At 47.8% G+C, this 19,099-nt stretch overlaps 1 protein-coding gene across 1 annotated transcript in view; it reads right to left on the bottom strand.

Annotated features, from left to right (window-relative positions):
• Positions 1 to 19,033, bottom strand: part of TGFB1 (transforming growth factor, beta 1) — a 20,441-nt gene extending 1,408 nt beyond the window's left edge. The window contains exons 1-5 of the mRNA XM_006871396.1: positions 18,679 to 19,033; positions 15,241 to 15,401; positions 13,248 to 13,365; positions 11,136 to 11,213; positions 10,548 to 10,698 (exon numbers count right to left, since the gene is read on the bottom strand). Of these exons, the coding sequence (XP_006871458.1) occupies positions 10,548 to 10,698; positions 11,136 to 11,213; positions 13,248 to 13,365; positions 15,241 to 15,401; positions 18,679 to 19,033 (863 nt within the window). The remainder of the gene's footprint in view (positions 1 to 10,547; positions 10,699 to 11,135; positions 11,214 to 13,247; positions 13,366 to 15,240; positions 15,402 to 18,678) is intronic.
• Positions 19,034 to 19,099: the final 66 nt, after the last annotated feature.

The raw sequence follows: 19,099 nt of genomic DNA, 5'->3' as shown, positions 1-19,099 counted from the left end.
TGGAATAATGCATTGCTTTGGAAGAAAATTAAATATTCCTGAGGGTTTTTGTGTACATTTAAAAAAAAAAAAAAAAATGGGGCAAAAATTAAAAAAAAAAAAAAAAAAAAAAAAAGAACCTGTGAGAAGCAACTGACCACCCATGGGAGAAAGTTCGCTAAATCTTGGTTCAACCACCCAATGGATCACTCTGCAGCTTCATACATCCGCCTTCTTGTGCAACAAACTTTGTTTATTGAGCTACTACACTGGTGTCGCTGTAGGGTAAGCACCGGACTGCCTCCAATTCAAACACACTAACTGCTCCGTGGAATAAAGATGAGGCTTTCTACTGCTGTAAGGATTTACAGTCTCTGAAACGCTATACAGGGTCACTGAGCTGGTAGCCACTCGACGGCACCTAACAACAACTTCGCCGAGTTCTGTTCTCCTGTTGTTGGTAAGTGCTGTTGAGTCAATTGTGACTCATAGTGACCTTGTATAGGGTTTCCAAGGAGCGAGCTTGTGGTTAGAAAATAGTCCAGTGGCTTATCCTACAGTGCCACACCAGAATTCTTTTGCTCTGTTGTTGTTGTTGTTGTTGTTAATGCCGTTGAGTCAGTTCTGACTCATAACAATCCCATATAGGCTTTCCAAGGAGCAGCAGTCCAGTGCTTATATCACAGCACCACACCAGGATTCCTACTCTGTCCTGTTTGTTATTGGTAAGTGTCATTGAGTTGGTTCCAACTCATAGCAACCCTGTATAAAGTTTCCAAGGAGCAGCTAGTAGATTTGAACTGCCAACCTTGCAGTCCACTGCCGATCCTACAGCACCACATCAGGACTCTGTTCTGCTAGGGGCATTGAAAAAAAAAAAAAGGCCAAACCAAATCCAATGCCATTGAGTCGATTCTGACTCGAAACAACCCCAGAGGGCAGAGTGGATCTGCTACTTAAGGGTTCTGAGACTACAAATCTTTACAGGAGCAGACTTTCGCCCTCATAGTGGCTGGTGGGTTTGAACCACAGACCTGGCAGTTAGCAGCCCAACGCTTAACCCATAGCACCACTAGGGCTCACATGAGTTCTGTTGTTGTTAAATGCCGTCTAATTGGTTATGAATCCTAGCAATCACAGGATAGCATTTCCAAGGAGTGGCTGGTGGGCTTGAACCACCAACCTTGCAGTTAATAGTTTAGTGCGTATCCCACTGTACCACGCCAGGACTCCTATCAGGGATACAGTACTGAACAAAACAGACCAAAATCCCTGCATTCCTGGACCACAGAATCACACTCTTCTCGGTTTGAACACGGTTCTGTCTTAGCTGGTAAATACCCAGTGCTCACCCTGAACCACACAGTGCCACCAGATCTGGCTAATGTAGCTGATCTTGATGCCCTTTCTCCACACCAATTACACTGGCCTCCCAGCGGTTCCTCAAACTCAATCCTACCTCAGGGCCTTTACACTTGCATTCCCACAGACCATCAATCACGTCACTTTATTTCAACTTCTGCTCAAACATTCCTCACTTGGGGAGATTTAATTCCTAGACTTAATTCTTCAATTGGAGAGATTTAACTCCTAGAGATTTAATTCCTAGAACAGTGCTTGGTGGTGGTGGTGTAGTGTGCCGTCGAATCGGTTCCAACTGATAGCAACCTTATACAGAGTTTCAGACATGGTAAATCTTTAAAGGAGCAGAAAGCCTCATTTTTCTCCCAGAGTGACCGGAAGATTCAAACTGCTGACCTTGCAGTTAGCAGCCTAACGTGTACCACTGTGCTAACATGGCCGATTATTGTTTAGTGTTTTCACAAGTCAGTTCTGACACTCAGACCCTGTGTAGGGTTTCCAAGGCACAACTGGTGAGTTTGAGCCACCGACCTTGTGGTTCAAACGGACTTCGTGGTCCCCAGTGCATGATCCTACAGCACCATTCCAGGACTCCTGCTAGGGCCTGTTGTTCCTGAGTGCCCTCGAGTCAATTCCGACCCATAGTGACCCTGTATGGGGTTTTCAAGGAGCAGCTGGTGAATTTGAGCTGCCGACCTTGCAGTTCAAACGGCTTTGCAGTCTGGCGCACTAACCCACAGCGCCATACCAGGACTCCCTACTAGGGCCTAGTGCACAATAAATATCAGTTTATTGAACTGAACGAATGTCACCTCCTTAGAGGGACCTTCTCAGACCTCCCTACGCTCAAACAACTATTAATTCTGTTCACTGTACCCGTGACACTGCAGTCACGTAAGAAAACATGTCAACGTCCATATGTGAAGTGTGACAATTGAAACTGGGTGAGACTTCATGAAAACTCATTAGACTATCCTCGTTACTTTTATGTATATGGTTCTTAAATTGTCCATAATTAAATTTTAAAGATGTATTATTTTTTAATTGTCCATAATTAAATTGAAAGAGCTCTGGTAGCATAGTGGTTACAAGTCAGGCTGCTAACATCGAAGTCAGCAGTTCAAAATTACCAGCTGTTCTGCAGGAGAAAGATGAGGCTTTCTGCTCCTGTAAAGATTTACAGCCTCTGCAAAGGCAAGAAGTGACTGGCTTACAAGCTTTCAAGAGGGAGCCTAGATCCAGAGGGTGTGGAGGAAAGTAGAATCTCCACTGAGTAGTATCCAGTCTGTCTAGGTGGGTCTGATGAAAGGAGATGTGGATAGCACTCATGTGGTACAACAGTGAATAATTACCATCAGGACTGACTGAGGATTGGAAATGTAACGGTAGACATTTTGTAGCAAAAGGAGGGAATGGTTGACTTTGCAGTCCAGGAGCGGAGGGCCCTGGGACCATCAAGGAAGAAGAGCAGAGTGTGGGACCCTACCCAGAAAAACAGTGATGCCAGAGATGGAGACAGAGATGATGACGTGGAGAGATGGAGCGGCTGAGGGATCTAGATCCAGAGAGAGAGAGAGGGACTGTATGTACCATTTGGTTGGTTGATGATGCATGGAGGAGTCTGTAACCATGGTAATGGAAAGATATACAATAGGATGAATGTAAAGCTAATGTTCTCCCACGTAAACTATCACATAATTCACAATAAAGCAATTAAAAAAAAAAAAAGATTTACAGCCCCAGAAACCCCATGAAGGGTCACTATGGGTCGGAACCGACTCCACAGCATATAACCACCACCACCACAATTAAAGTGGAGTCCTAGTGTAGCGCTGTGGGTTAATGCGCTGGACTGCAAGATCGGTTTGAACTGCCAAGGTTGGTGGTTCAAACTCACCAGCCACTCCTCGGAAACCCTACATAGGATTGCTCTAAGTCAAAACCTACTCAACAGCATTTAACAACAATTAAATTATTGATAATTTTTTAAATGTAAATAATAGGAAAATGAATAAACTAGTCCCAGCAGATATTTCTTCCCCCTTGCTCTCATTTATTGCCCTCATTGTTAGGTGCAATGGAGTTGGTTCCGACTCATAGCAACCCTAGGCCTAACAGAATGAGACACCGCCTGGTCCTGTGTCACCCTTGCCCATGGTTGCTGCCCCTATGCTGTACCCATCCGTTTGTTTGATAGGGGAGAGCACAAACACAGTCCCTTATTGTTGTTGTTGTTAGGTGCCGTGGAGTTGGTTCCAGCTCATAGCGACACCGGACCGGGTTTCCGAGGCTATAAATCTTTACGGGAGCAGAAAGCCTCATCTTTCTCCCGCGGAACAGCTGGTAGTTTCAAACTGCTGACCTTGCAGTTCGCAGCCCAATTCATAACCACTACGCTACCAGAGCTCCTTAGTCCCTTAGTAGAACATCTTAAAACAAACAAACCAAACCCACTGCCACTGAGTCAATTCCAACCCACAGCTGTAAATCTTTTTTTATTGTTGTTAAGCACCATCAAATGGTTCTGCCTCATAGGGTTTCTGAGGAGCAGCTGGTGAGTTTGAACTGCCAACCTTACAATTCAAACCGACCTTGCAGTCAAGTGCTTACCCAGCAGTGCTACACCAGAACCCTTTAGGAGAGCAGAAAGCCTCATTTTTCTGCCACAGAGCAGCTGGTGGGTTTGAACTGATGAACTTTCGGTTAGTGGTCCAGTGTTTATCCTACAGCATTAAAGCTACCTAAGTGCTGTAGGATGAGCCGGACCGCAAGTCACTGTGAACCTCAAGGTCAGCTGTTCAAATTCACCAGCTGCTCCTAGGAAACCCAATACAAGGTCACTATGACATTAAACCAACTTTACGACATTTTACACCAATTTATCAGAGCTCCATTTATCTGCTGATAGTCTTGTGAAGGCAGGGGTTTTAATCTCTGTATCCCCACAACTCACAACAGTGCTTGGTATACAGTAGGTGCTCAGCAAATGTAAGTGAACTGATTCCTATGATTTTTAAAAGCAAGTTACAAAATAGTGGTGTGTAAAACCCTACCAATGTGTAACAACCGATGCGTTTGAATTATGGTGTTGGCAAAGAATATTAAAAGTACCATGAACTGCCAGAAAAATAAAACAACTCTGTTTTAGAAGAAAGAAGTACAGCCAGAGTGCTCCTTAGAAGAATGGGGAGACTTTATCACTTGTACTTTGGAGATGTTATTAGGAGGGACCAGTCAAGGAGAATGACATCATGCTTGGTAAAGTGGAGGATCAACGAAAAAGAGAAGACGCCTAATGAGGTGAAGTGACACGGTGGCAATAACCACTGTGGATGGCCCCAAGATGGGGCAATGTTTCATTCTGTTGTGTAGAGGATCCCTATGAGTAGGAACTCATTCAAAAGCACCTGACAACAAGGAGACTCTACTATTTTGGGCAAGGTAAAAGATGTATGTAAGTATGCTATAAGACCACCTCTGGAAGGGGATATAAAAATATGATAGAAGGCCTCATCAGAGAAGGCCTGAAAGTCAGAGTTGTGGGGAAGACTCAGCATCCCTTTTTCAAAGTTTGTTCCATGTGTACATATGTGTCTGCTCAAACCTAATCAATAACTAAACTGTGCTCCTTCTAAAAATTTACCTGTGTGAGACTAAACAGTCAACAGTGACTTTAAAACAAAGAGGAGAAGGTAAAGGGGGCAGGGAAACTAGATAAATGGAAACAGAACCACCACAGTGGAAATCATGAGACCCTTCAAACATGGTGAAGAACACAACCAGCATCCCTCAACAACTGTGGAGAAGCTGCTGAATGGGGGCCTAAACTGTTGTGTAGACCTTCACCAAAACCCCAATAAAATATTACTTTTGAAAAATTAATCATAGCTTTTAAGTCTGTCTTCTGCCTATAACTGATTGTAATACCTAAAATGGGGCTACAAGGTGCCCAGTGAAGGAGGCTTCCTGCAGAGTCTTTGCATTACATAAGACCATAAATGGAATCCTGAACCACACCCAGAATCTTCTGAGGTGGGAAATTCCCACTTGAAAGGACAAGCAGACCAGCCTGGAGCAGTTAGAAAAACAGAAGATACTTCTTGAAAGAAAGACCAACAGGGAAAATACAAAACAATAGAGGCAGACCAACAGATTACTACAAAAACAAGCAAGTTGCTGGCCCAGGAGACATCAAGGCAAGTGGTCGGGTCCCCTCAAAGCAAACCCCCTTCCAAGACTAAGACTCAATGGGAATACATGCTCTGATTGGTGACCACGTTTGTCACCGATAAGGAGAAGTGAGGGAAAAACAACAATGAATCTGCGAGCTAAGCCCTACAATGTTCAATAGACTCCTGTGAACCCGGGTAGAGACCTGGTTGGCCAGCAGTGTGACAAGACCTGGGGACTCTTTGGCCCAGAGTCAGTGACATAGCCACAGAGGACTGGAGTGGAGAGTGAAGCATCCAGCTGATAAGAAGAGAGGGCATGTGCACAAGAACACCCACACTTGCAGCTAATACCCACTTGACCTGGCTTCAAGGACTGGATGATCAGAGCTCAACTAGAAGAAGAAAGAAGAGGAAAAACAGAGTAATCTGATACAATTTGATGAACTTGACCTACACCTATGGATGCAGTAGCTCAAAAGAGGGAACAAATCTTTACAGGGGTGATTCTTCCCTCCCCCTCCATACACAGAGTAGACAGGGATGGGCAACTTGGACATTGGCTACCCAAAATGGGGGTATTACAAAAGCTCACAAGCTTTCAAGAGGGAACCTAGATCCAGAGAGCGTAGAGGAAAGTAGACTCTCTACTGAGTAGTATCCAATCTGACTAGCCAGGGCTGATGAAAGGAAATGCGGGTAGGTCTCTTGTGATACAATAGTGAATAATTGTTATCAGGACTGATTGTAAGGGTTGGAAATGTAAAGGTAGACGTTTTGTAGCAAGGAGGGGAGTGATTAACTTCAATAGTCTAGGAGCGGAGAATAGTCTGGGACCATCAAGGGAGAAGAACGGAGAGAGCAGGACCCTACCCAGAGAAGCAGTGATGCCTGAGATGGAGACAGAGACGATGACGTGGAGAGATGGAGCAGTTGGGGACTTTAGACCCAGAGAGGGAGAGGGGCTGTGTGCTGACCCGTGAGGCAGGCTTGCCTTTGGTTGGTTGATGATGCATAGAGGGGATTATAATCATGGCAGTGAAACAATATACGATAGGATGAATGTAAAACTAATGTTCTCCCATGTAAGCTATCACATAATTCACAATAAAATATTTTTAAAAAAAATCATAGATAAGGAATTTGAAAACACTGTGAAGCAAATCTTAATATTCTCCTCATCTGAGGGATGAAGACATGGAGCCTCTTCTTGGACACTGAGTTTCTGTTCAGGGGGGTGGAAACATTTGGGAGGGAAACAGCAATAGTGCACAGCACGGTAAATATACATCAGTGTACACTTAAACATGGCTAAAATGGCAAGTTATGTTATATATGAGGCGGCTTCAAAAGTCCATGGAAAAATGGAATTCTCTTTTCATTCCATTTTCCACATACTTTTTGAAGCCCCCTCATATATTTTGCCACAATAAAAGAAGAAACTGGCCCTTCTTTCCAATTTCTGGAAACGAAGATGACAGGGCTTGCTCACATATAGCATGTAAGAAGGAGAGCTCAAGGCCAGGTTCACAGAGCCCCTGTCCCCCTCTGCAGAGGTGACCACATCAGCTGAAGTTGAAGGGGCGGAAGCTACAACCCAGGATCTCAAAGGGCAAGGCCAGGCCTTTCCAAGAGTTTCAAAGCCTCAGTTCCCCCATCCCACCAAAGAGAGAGAGTGTGTTAGATTAAATAAGGTGTCATTAATCTGAGGACCAGGGTGGGATTATCCCAACCCACCCTGAAACTCCAAACACACACACACGTGTCTAAGGGTACATGCTTCTCAGGGAAAGGCTTCTCAAAGGGCCCCTCGAATCTCAAGAGAGGAAGAAGCATGGTCCAGACAAATCTTTAATTTCCAATCCAGTTCTGGCTGGAGTTCTGAGGTCCTAAGATTCAAATGGTCTATGATTCTGTTCTCCAACTCTGAGGTTTTCCATGTGGGATCCCTGGACCAGCGGCATGGCATACAAGAGCTTGTGAGAAAGACAAATTCTCACGTCCCACATGAGACCTGTCGAATCACAAACTATGAGGAGTGAAGGGAGGCCACCAGTGTTTAACAAGGCCTCTAGGTGACCCAGATGTGTTCAGTCTATACCTGGGGTCTACTGCATTTCCAAGTTCTGTGAGGCACATGGTCTTAGACTTTTAGTAAAAAAAAAACAAAAAAAAACAAACCCTTTGCTGTCCTCTCGATCAAGACTCCCAGGGTCAGGAATGGATTGAATTGTGTCCCCCAAAATATACATGTTTAAATCCGAATCTCTGCACTATAAATATAACCCTGTTGAAAATAGGGGGTCTCTTATGTTAACAAGGCCATGCCAGAGTAGGGTGGATCCCCAAAGTAACTGCCTAAGTTCTAAAAAGATTCTAACAAACACAGAAACATACACAGGGGAAGTACCATATGAAGACAGATGTACACAGCAGGCTCACCTATGGGCCCAGAATACCAAGGATGGCCATTTACTAGAAACAGAAATCGACCAACAACGACCTTCCCCTGAATTCAGACTTCCAGTCTTCTGAATTGTGAGCAAATACATTTCTGTTCTTTAAAGTCACCCTGTGGCCTTTCTGCACCAGCGCCATCACTAGGTCACTAAACACACCTTGATGAGTTGTTAAGTGCCCTCAAGTCAATTCGCATTCACAGCAACCCTGTAGAGGGTTTCTGAGGCTGTAAATCTTTGTGGAAGCAGAAAGCCTCATCTTTCTCCCATGGAGCACCTGATGGGTTTGCACTACCAATCTTGTAGTTAGCAGCCGAACTGTATGTAACCCACTGTGCTACCAGAACACCATATAACATAACTGCAGTAACACATTAAAAAAAATCATCAAATATCCATGAGTGTTCATGGTTCCCAACCACCTTGTTTTTTTGTATTTTTTTTAAATAGCATAAATCAAGATTCAAATAAATCCTACCCATTGCAGTAGATATGCCTCTCAAGATCCTTTAAGAACTCTCTCCAGTTTTCCCCTTGGTATTGTATTTGATGAAGAAAACTGGGACAAGTTTCCCATAGCCTGCATTTTGCTGACTGGCATGCCTGTGGTATTGCTTAACATGTTCCTCTGTCCTTGTATCACTGGATAATTGGTAGTTAGATCCTGAGTCTCGATCCAATTCAAGTTCAATTTTTTGACAAGACTTCCAAGGTGAGGTCACATCCCTGCCTGTGGGGACTCACATGGATGGGTTGTCCCTCTTTGGAATGTAGCTGCTCTTGGTGTTCAAGACCACAATCCATTCATTCACCAGAATTGCCAGGATTTGGGGACGAAGAGAACAGACCATTTGCACCACCCAAAGGCCTCTACAAGGAGCTCTGGTAGTGTACTGGTTATGAATCGGGCTGCTAACCTCAAGGTCAGCAGTTCGAAACTACCAGCTGTTCCACGGGAGAAAGATGAGGCTTTCTGCTCCCGTAAAGATTTACAGCCTTGGAAACCCTAGACTGGGTGGCTATGAATCGGAACCTACTCCACGGCACACCACCAAGGACCTCTACAAAGCCCCGCGGTACCTCCAAAATGTTACCCTGGGAAAGGACACCGTCAGAAAGTCACTCTGAACTTGCAACGTTTCAATCCTGAATTTCAACATCCTCGGAATCCAACATTTCAACTTTAGACCATAATCCAGCATTCAAGATTCTAACACTCCGGGGATTTCCAACTTTCTAGGATTCTCACATTACAGCTCTTCAAGATCTTGGCATTCTTGAATCCTACCATTTCAATTATTCTCCATGTCTCAAGGGGTCCAAACTTGTCGCATTCCTAGATTCTAACATTCCAACAATGAGTCTTGACATTTCCAGGATATCAACATTCTGCCTTTCCCCAACTCCAACATTTATGGATCCTAATATTTTAAGACAGAATTCCACCATTCTAAGATTCCAAGATGCTATCATTTGGGGAAACCAATCTGCTGACAATGTAGACATCTAACTCAGGCAATCTGCTAATTCTCAAGTCCCAAATTCGAGGATCCCAACATCTCAGGTCCCCTAGAACCCAGCATTCTCAGATTTCAATAGTGATCTGAAGTCCAACATTCTAGAATCCCAACATAGTGAATTTCAACGTTCAAACAGTCTGATTCTAAACACTCCAGTGAGAAAGTAACCTAATTCCAACACTCTTAAGACTCCCAGTTCCAACATGCCAGCATTCTAGGACTCTATTCATGTTAGGAATTGAACTGTGCCCCCCAAATTATGTGTTGTAAATAAGTCTTGGTATGGTACTACAGGATAATGCGCTGGACTGCAAGTTGAGTTTGAACCCCACCGTCAGTGATTCGGGCCCACCAGGCCCTCCTCCAAAACCCTATGGAGGGTCAATAGGAGTCAGAAGGACTCTAAGGCACTTAGCAGCAATGCCTGTGGTTATAATCCTTTCTGGGAATGGGTGTCTTTGTTATGCTAATGAATAGGATGAGTGTCAGGGCCTCATGGTTCCATCTCTTCTGAGATGTTAAGAGATTAAATCAGCAAGCCAGTAGAGGAGAGATAGAAAAAGAGAGATGATCAGGCACACGGAGACCTCCAAGGAACCAGGAAGATAAAGACCTACTTCACCGCTCCCACAGAGAGAAAGTCTTCCCCTAGATCCAGTACCCTAATCCTGTCTTCTAGCCTCCTGAAGTGTGAAAAGAGCTGGTGTGGCACTGTGGGCTAATGCATCAGACTGCAGTTGTTTGAGCTGAAAGGTTGGTGGTTCAAGCTCACCAGCTGCTCCTTGGAAACCCTATACATGGTTGCTATGGGTCGGAATCGACTCAACGGCACTTAACAACAACAACAAAGTGTGAGGGAATACATTTGTTGGTTAAAGCCACCCACTTTGCGGTATTTCTGTGATAGGGCACTAGAGAACTAAAACAGACCTCCTCTCCTAAGTCCCCACCAGCTGAAGGAGATGCTCAGCCAGGCACCCAAACCCACAGTGACAAGGGGTAGTGGACACTGGCTAGGCCTGGGTTGGAAAGGCTCACTTGAAGGTTGCAAAGCTCACCTGAAGCAGTAGTTGGTGTCTAGTGCCCGCCGTGTCCGAGAGCTATGCAGGTGCTGAGCCCTCTCCAGTGGGGTAGCCATGAGGAGCAGGAAGGGCCGGTGCATGCTGTGAATGGTCGCCAGGTCACCCCTTCGGTTGTTGCTACTGAGCCCTATTTCAGTGAAGAGGGGAGAGGAGAGCAACACACATTCAGAGGGAAGGATTGATGGGGTGGGGGGACACACCAAGGAATGGATCCATATGGGAGCACACACTCAGAGGGAAGGATTCATGGTTGTTGCTACTGAGCCCGGTTTCAGTGAGGAGGGGAGAGGAGAGCAACACACACTCCGGGGGATGGATCCATGGGGAGGGGGACACACACTCCGGGGGATGGATCCATGGGGGCGCACACACTCAGAGGGATGGATCTATAAGAGGAACACATTCAGAGGGATAGATCGCTCTAAGGGGGGCCACACGCTCTGAGGGATGGATCCATGGTTGGGGGACACATACACACACTTGAACATGCTCTCATTTCAGTGGGATGGATCAATGCCAAGGGGAGCCCACAAGTCAGAGTTGGCCCAGGGAAGCAGGTCTCACCTTTGAATTCCACATGGAGTTTGTTGTCCTTGTCATCACAGGAGCAGTGAGCACTGAGGCGAAAGCCCTCTATGTCCCCTGTGGGAGTGGGGACAGGAAGCCGGTCAGAGGGTGGCTCCCCCAGACCCTGGGGAAGAGGAAGGGAGGAGGCAAATCACAGGGCCCCTTCCTGCATCTTCACTGGCTGTGTCCTGTCTGCACCTCTCTTCTCCAATTCTCTCCTTCCTTTGGGTCTCTGACACCTGCGTTGGGTTACTGATATCTCCAGCTCTATTAGCAGAAATCTATAAGCATTGCTATGAGTTGGAACTGACTCGATGACACTTAACAACATTAGCAGAAAGTGGAAATGCGGTGGTTCTGCAAAACACTGGACTGCGAACCTCAAGGTGGGTGATTCGAGCCCGCCAGTCACTCTGAGGGAGACAGATGAGGCTTTCTGCTCCCCACAAAATTTACAGTCTCAGAAACCTCATATAGAATATTTCTATTATGTCAGAACTGACTAGACAACACTTAACAGCATTAACAGAAAGCAAGAAGCCTGGGGGGGGCATGGATATTTGGTTTTCTCGTTCCCAAAGCCTCTGTTATTAATGTTAAGTGGCCTTTCACTTCTGAACCCTGTCTAGGGTTTCTGAAGCTTTTAAATATTTGTGGGAGCAGAAAGCCTCATCTTTCTCCTGGGGAGCAGCTGGTGGGCTCAAACCTCAGACCTGTGGTATGCAGTCTAGTGCTTATCGTTGAAGCCATGGCCCTGCTGAGCGCTCTGGCCCACAGTCATAAAAGTGAATGTTTATGGAGTGTATACTGGGTGCCAGCCGTGCTTCCAGATCCTCCTTTAATCCTCATCAAAATGCCAGGAAACTGAGACACACCTACAAGAAGTGAGTTGCTTAGGATCGCACGAGTAAAACAGGTCTGTTTCTAGAATGAATGAGTGACTGCTGTTTCCTAAGCCCCCACTTAGCTCCACCAGGAGTCCTGGTGTGGCGCTGTAGGACAACCAATGAACTGCAAGGTTGGTTTGATCCACCAAGGTCAGCGGTTCAAACCCACCAGTCGTTCCTCAGAAACCCTATGTAGGGTCGCTATGAGTCGGAACCAACTCAACATAACAACAACAACAATGTGTTGGATTCTGTGCTAGGCACTCAGGGCTCAGCATTGACCAACACAGATGAGGCCCTTCTAGAACCTGGTCCAGCAGCCCTGGACACTCCCCTCAGCCCCCCCACATCTGACCAAACTTCTACTTACCCTGTGAGGCTCAAGATTTCACTCTTATCCTAGAAACTCTTTGGGACCACTCCCAAGGATTCTGGGCCCTTCCTGGGGCTCCCACTGCCTTAGGATTTTCCCCATCCAGTCCCGACCTCTCTGCCTGTACCTCCCACTTCTGACCCTGACCTCTGTGCCTCTTTGTCCCTGCCTGGGACATTTCTGTTCTGATGAGATTTAGGCAAGACTTGCTAGGTATCTGGAAGTCGTTGTTGGCGGTGTGAGGGAAGGACCTGGGGTGGTCTTCGACATCATGGATTTCCCCCACACCACCGGGCACAGAGCAGAAGCCTGTTGTTGGTCAAATGAGTGTAGGAAGGAGAACGGGAAGGAAGGAGCTTTGGGTTCTTTACACAAGCAGTCTCTTCTGGACATCTCAAACATGCCAGTCTTTCTCTGTATTCGTGGCCTTCATGGAAGCTGTTTGCTCTGCCCTGAACACTCTTGTTCCTTCTTTGTTCAACTGGTTCACTCAAAGATTAGCTCAGATGCCTCCTCTTCCAGGAAACCCTCACTGCCTCCCCGGGCCGGATTAGTCACCTTCTCTGGGCTCCTAATCTCAGCCATGTTCACTACAGGTCAAGGCTGCCTTTTTAGACATCTCTGTTCCTGCCCATCTCCAGGGCAAGGACGGGGCTGTCTGGAGTCACTGCTGTTTCCCTAGCATCCACCGGCACAGGGCAGAGCGCACGGCAGATGTTGGATTATTAACCATTAATGGATAAATTAGTTAGCTTCTCAAGTTTAAGTGTCCAGGAAGAGAGACGGTCAGGTCTCAGCTCTTTGACCTAAGCACACTCATGGTGGTTGGGGCAGGGGAGCAAACCTCACCTCCTTGGTCCAGCCACTGCCGCACAACTGTAGTGACGTCAAAGGACAGCCACTCCGAAAAGTCGCTGGGGGTCAGCAGCCTGTTGCTGAGGTAACGCCAAGAATTGTTGCTATATTTCTGAGAGACAATAAGCAGGAAAAGAGAGGCTGTGGGTATGTGATGTTGTGTTCCCTACATATGCTAACTGTATAGGATCCCCCAAGAGGCCCCAATGGTCCTCCCAACACTGTCCTAACCAGACTGTGGGGCCCTACAAAAGCACCCTCCGAGAGAAAAGATGCTGAAAGAGCCCCAGGCTGGAGACCAAGCACCGCCTTTTCCCGACTGAGGGGCTGTGGGCATTTTCTCTTTCTCAGAGTTTCCTCACTGGTAAAATGCTTGGACAGCCCACGATGCTAAGATTCTGCTGCCCACCTTATGGAGTTCTGCTAACCACGCTGTTGTTGCTGTTAGGGGCTGGGGGAGTAGGTTCCGATGCATAGCTATGGTGTATAGGCTTTCCGAGGCTGTAAATCTTAGCCAGAGCAGAACACCTCATCTTTTTGTCTGGAGCAGTTGGTGGGTTTGAACTGCTGACCTTGTGGTTAGCAATTCAGTGCTTATCCTACAGCGCCACCAAATGCTCCATCTGCTAAGCATATGGTTCAGCAAATCAGACACTCAGAATCTGAGTCTATAACTTTCTAAGTAAGGCTCACATTAGGAGTCATTTGATATCTCCCCATGGTCAATATCATTCCAAGAATCACACATTGAGGAAACCTAAGAAATTCTAGGAGACTAAAGTTCAGTAAGCCTAACAATCTGACATACCACAATTCCAAAGATAAATATAGTACGAAATGATCTCCAGGGCTGGGCTACAACCCTCTTACAGTCTTGGGACTGACAATAAGGACACTTGGTGGCATGGTGGGTTATGCGTTAGGCTACTAACCTCAAAGTCAGCAGTTCAATCCACCAGCCACTCCTCGGGAAAAAGATGAAACTTTCTGCTCCCATAAAGACGTACAGCCTCAGATACCCTATACAGGATTGCTATCTGTTGGAACCAATTTGAGGGCACACAACCACCAACCAACTAGGGGCTGACAGTAAAAAGCTGAATTCTCCAGCCTCCAAAAAGTTAAGGTTCGACACAATTCTCTTGCAGTAAGAGTGTAAGTCTAATATTCTATATGGTGTGGATTCTAGGTCATAACCTTATGGATAGTCCAACCCTTCAGAGACACAAGTAATCCTTATGGAAACTCTTTAAATATACAGGAGTCCTGGTGTGGCGCTATGTGTTAATGCGTCAGACTGCAAAGCCGTGTGAACTGCAAGGTCGGCTGTTCAAGGTCACCAGTCACTCCTCGGAAACCCTACACAGGGTCGCTATGGGTCGGAACCGACTCGACGGCACTTAACAACAACTGCCACATAGACTGTTCTGAAATGGTGGGAATGTTCTGTATCTAAAAAGTCTAAAATAACAGCCAGTAGCCAGTCAAGGTGATGGAGAAATGGAATTTTTAACTTGATTTTATAAGAATGAATTTAAGTACCCATATGCGGTTAATGGGGTCCTGGTGTGGTGCTGTGGGCTAATGCACCAGACTGCAAAGTGGTTCAAACTGCAAGGTTCAAGCTCACCAGCTGCTCCTCAGAAACCCTATACAGGGTCACTCTGAGTCAGAACCGATTCGATGGCACTTAACAACAACAACAATGTGGTTAATGGCTACCAGATTGAACAAAACAGTCCTAGAGATATCGAACATTAAAGAGACATCAATTTTCTAGAGTTCTTCATTCTTAAAGAACCCAGCTTCTAAGAATCTAGGCAGCTGAGTCTGAACATTTCCAAGAGCCTGCGGTCTCCAATTTGTCCTCTTCATCCTCCAAATTAGAATACCCCAGGGCCCATGGGTATGGACTTAGTGGCCACCAGGCTTCCTATGGCCCTTACCTGGCCACCAGTCCTACCCTAACCCAGGCCCATGTTCTCACCTGGTACAGTTCCACACGCTGCTCCACTTTTAACTTAAGCCTCAGCAGACGCAACTCCGCCCGAGAAAGCAATACAGATTCAGATACTGCTTCTCGAATCTCCGATGTGTTGAAGAGAATATATAAGCTGTGAGGGGCATGGCTGAGTTTCTCATAGATTTCTAGATGGTAAGGAACAGAGGGAGAGAGAGAGGATGTCAGAGGTTTCGCAGGAGAAGGGGAGCTGGTACACCCCAAGTCTAAGAGGGGGAGCGCTCCAGAGCGGACAGCCCTGGGTTGGAATGCAAAACCAACCATTTTTAAACTATGTGATCTTTGGCAAGTGGTTTTACTTCTCTATCACCCTTCTGTAAGTGGGCCCTAATTATCCTCTCTATCCTGACCCATTGTCTGTAAAGACCCACCCAGAGGCTGGCACCAAGGTGGGCTGATCTGCTTGCTTAAGCCTCCCTAGCACTTGGCGTCTTGAATGCAAGAGAACTGCAGAAAGGTCTGGCAAATGACTTCAGAGAAACCAGTTGCTAAAAACCCAATGGAGCCCGGTTCTGCTCTGATCACAAAATGCCACGGCTGTCTTCTGGCTGTGGGTCCAGTGGGCAGGTCACAGCCCCTCTCTGAGCCTTCATTTCCTGTTATTCTTTGAGAAACAACTGTAACCATCAAGCTCCCTGCATTTTAAGCCAGACTTTCCTAACTACCAGTGCTGTCTAACCTTGGCCAAGAGAATTTTTCTCTGATCTCCAGATCCTCATCTGTAAAATGAAGACCCACTCCAGAATTACAGTGCAAAATAAGTGTGACGAGGCAGGCAACACACTGAAGCCTGCATACAGTAGTCACTCAATCAATAACATGTGTTAAAGTGTGCTCTCACTATTCAAAGCAATCCACAAAGATTAGTCACAACTATTATATCCATTTTATAGATGGGGAAACTGAGATGAAGCTTGTTCCAGGGTCACACAGCTAGAAAGCTGCAGGGATGGGGTGGTTTCAAACTCTTAACCTCTAGGCTATCGGCTGTTTTCCACTAATAACTATTATTACTATTAATTGCTTCCCTCTCTCTAAACTGGTTGTAGTTGTTAAGTGACTTGGGGTTGGGGTCGATTGTGACTCAGGGTTTCTGAAAAGCTAAACTAGAAAACCATCTTGTTCATTTCCTCCTACCCCTGCAGCCATACTTACCTGGGTTTGTGTCCTTAACTTCACCTCAGCTGGTTAGGAAAGGTAAAGTTCAGGACACCAGCTCAGGTAAGAATGGCTGCAGGGGTGGGAGGAAATTAAAAAGCGGGTTTTCCAGTTTAGGAAAAATCCAGGAGTGGGGGTCAGGGCGCAGAACAGAAACTCCTGGATCAATCTGGAAGTCAGTGTTTTGGAGCCTCCCACATTGGGGGTGAGAGACCCTTCTCTTAGCCCCCTCCCCTATTCCTGCTCCCCAGTCAGGCCAGTCTTTGCCCTCTCCCCCACCACCACCCTCCATACAAACCCTATTTTTGGCCCAGCGGTTACTCAGCATACACCAAAGGAAGGGGAAACCTGTGCTGGGCCAGACAGATAGATGAAAAGTGGAGGAGGGACGTGCAGGGTCAGGGCTGAGGCATCCAGGAAGGGAGAGATGGGGAAACCGCAGATACTGGGGGAGAAGGAGAGGGTGAAATGTAGAACCAGTAACTGGGAGGGCCACAGCGGACAGGGAGATGAATGAAATGAGGGAGATTTGACTAGACAGAGTGAAACGGAAAGGAACATACATTAGGAGGCAGAGTCTAGGGAGACTTTCCTAGAGTCCTGGTATGGCACTGCGGAATAATGCACTGGAATGCAAGGTCGGGTTTAACAGTAAAGTCGGCGGTTCAAACCCACCAGCCGCTCTTCGGAAACCCTATACAGGGTCACTATGAGTCGGAATCGATTTGACGGCATTTAACAACAGGGAGAAAGAAGAACGGGAACGGGGTATAGATAAAACCTACAACGACCATGAAAGGCAGAAAAAGGGGAGGGAGACGGGGGCGTGTTATTTGGTTGAATCCGCAGACTGGTCGCACGAGAGTCCTGGGGACTGGCAAATCTACTCCTCAAGCGAAAAGTGGAAATTTAGGGGACGGCCCTCAAGTTCCTGGGCCACGCGGGACTCCAGGGTCTTCACCCAGGCGCCAACTGGGCGGGCCCGGCAACCGCTCCACCCCCAATAGGGGTGAGGAGGGCGGCGAGAGGCGACGCAGAGGCGAGGGCGGGGACCGGACCTGTCTCGTCTCGCCCCGAGGTTCCGCACACGATCCGCGCTCCCCCACCCCCACCCCGGGCCACAGGAAGGGAAGGGAAGGGAAGGAAAGGGAAGGGAGGGCGGGCGAGGCGACCGGACGCTGGGGTTTCCCCAGCCTCCCGGAGAGGAACTGAGACTTTGGGGTCCTGATGCGCGGCTCCTCCCCCTCGCGCGTGGCGCCCACGTGGGGCTTTCTCACCTCACCCCACCAGCTCAGTGTTCTCACTCCCGGTTTGTAGAGTCACCCCTACTCACCCCTCCATCTTCTTTAAGAAACCTCGACTCCTTATTTAGGCTACTCGCCCCGCAGCGTATGGAGAGCCCGCTGAACCTCTCCTCCTCTCTCTCTGTCCACCTTTCCCACGCTGTCTCCCTTCCCTCTAAACCCCTTCCAATGGTTTTCTGGTCTAAGCTTCTAGGATGGTCAATTCCTCCGCTGAGCTCTACTCTCTATCTCTCGCCTCCCAATGCGAAGCACCCACACCTTCCCAGTCATCCCCAGCAGACCCACGGGGTGACCGCTTCTCTCCCACTAGCCTCATCCTCCCCACGACATAGCATCCTAGTCTTTCGGGCATTTCTCACACTCTCCCTGTGAGACTGCTCCCTCCACTCTCCAACTTTCCTATCCTTCCTGGTTCTTTCCGCCCCGAGGTCTGGGTCAGCTTTCAGCATGCGTCCTTTCCCCAAAGCTGGGGTCTTAGTTTCGCCCAAACCGAATCTCTACAGCCCCCACGCTTCACAACCTTGCATTTTGGTCTAGTCTCGCCCTCTCCTTTCCAATAAACTTCTTTCCCTCAAGGGGAGTCTCAGGATCCAGCGTGTTGTTGTCCCCTAGAATCGGCCCACTCTCCCAGGGTTCGAACCGGTTCATATAGTTTCGACCTCCTGCTGAGAATTTGCCCTTTCCACCCCTAATGGGTTAAATTCAAATCTACATTTTTGCAAGATCCCCAGGTGATTTCTAATATACACTTCGTACATCTTCGCAAGACCTGATACTGGCTACAGGTTCAGCCCCACTTTCTTTGGGACCTCCCACGATCCCGGTGCCCCCCGGGGTCTTGTTCTCAGTTTCTCAGCTAGTAATTTCCTCCCGGAGGCTGACCCCTGCACTCCGGCGCCCCCTGGGGGCTCCCCTCCCGGCTCCCCTGCCCTTCTGAGCTCACTGTTGCCGCTTTCCACCATTAGCACGCGGGTGACTTCCTTGGCGTAGTAGTCCGTCTCTGGCTCAGGTTCGGGCTCCGCGCTCTCCCCGGCCACTCGGTCGCGGGTACTGTTGTAGAGGGCGAGTACAGACTCGGGTAGCGGGCCGGGCGGCACCTCCCCCTGACTCGGGGGGCTGGCGAGCCGCAGCTTGGATAGAATTTGGCCGCGGATGGCCTCGATGCGCTTCCGCTTCACCAGCTCCATGTCGATGGTCTTGCAGGTGGACAGTCCCGCGGCCGGCCGGCCCGGCGTCAACACTAACAGCCGTAACAGAGGCAGCAGCAGCGGCAGCAGCCGCAGCCCGGAAGGCGGCATGGGGGAGGCGGCGCCCCCCGGCACTGCCGAGCGCGCGAACAGGGATGGGATGGGATGGGATGGGGG

Source organism: Chrysochloris asiatica, unplaced genomic scaffold (assembly GCF_000296735.1).
Source record: "Chrysochloris asiatica unplaced genomic scaffold, ChrAsi1.0 scaffold00168, whole genome shotgun sequence".
Lineage (NCBI taxonomy): Eukaryota > Metazoa > Chordata > Mammalia > Afrosoricida > Chrysochloridae > Chrysochloris > Chrysochloris asiatica.
This window is presented reverse-complemented; position numbering and strand designations above follow the sequence as displayed.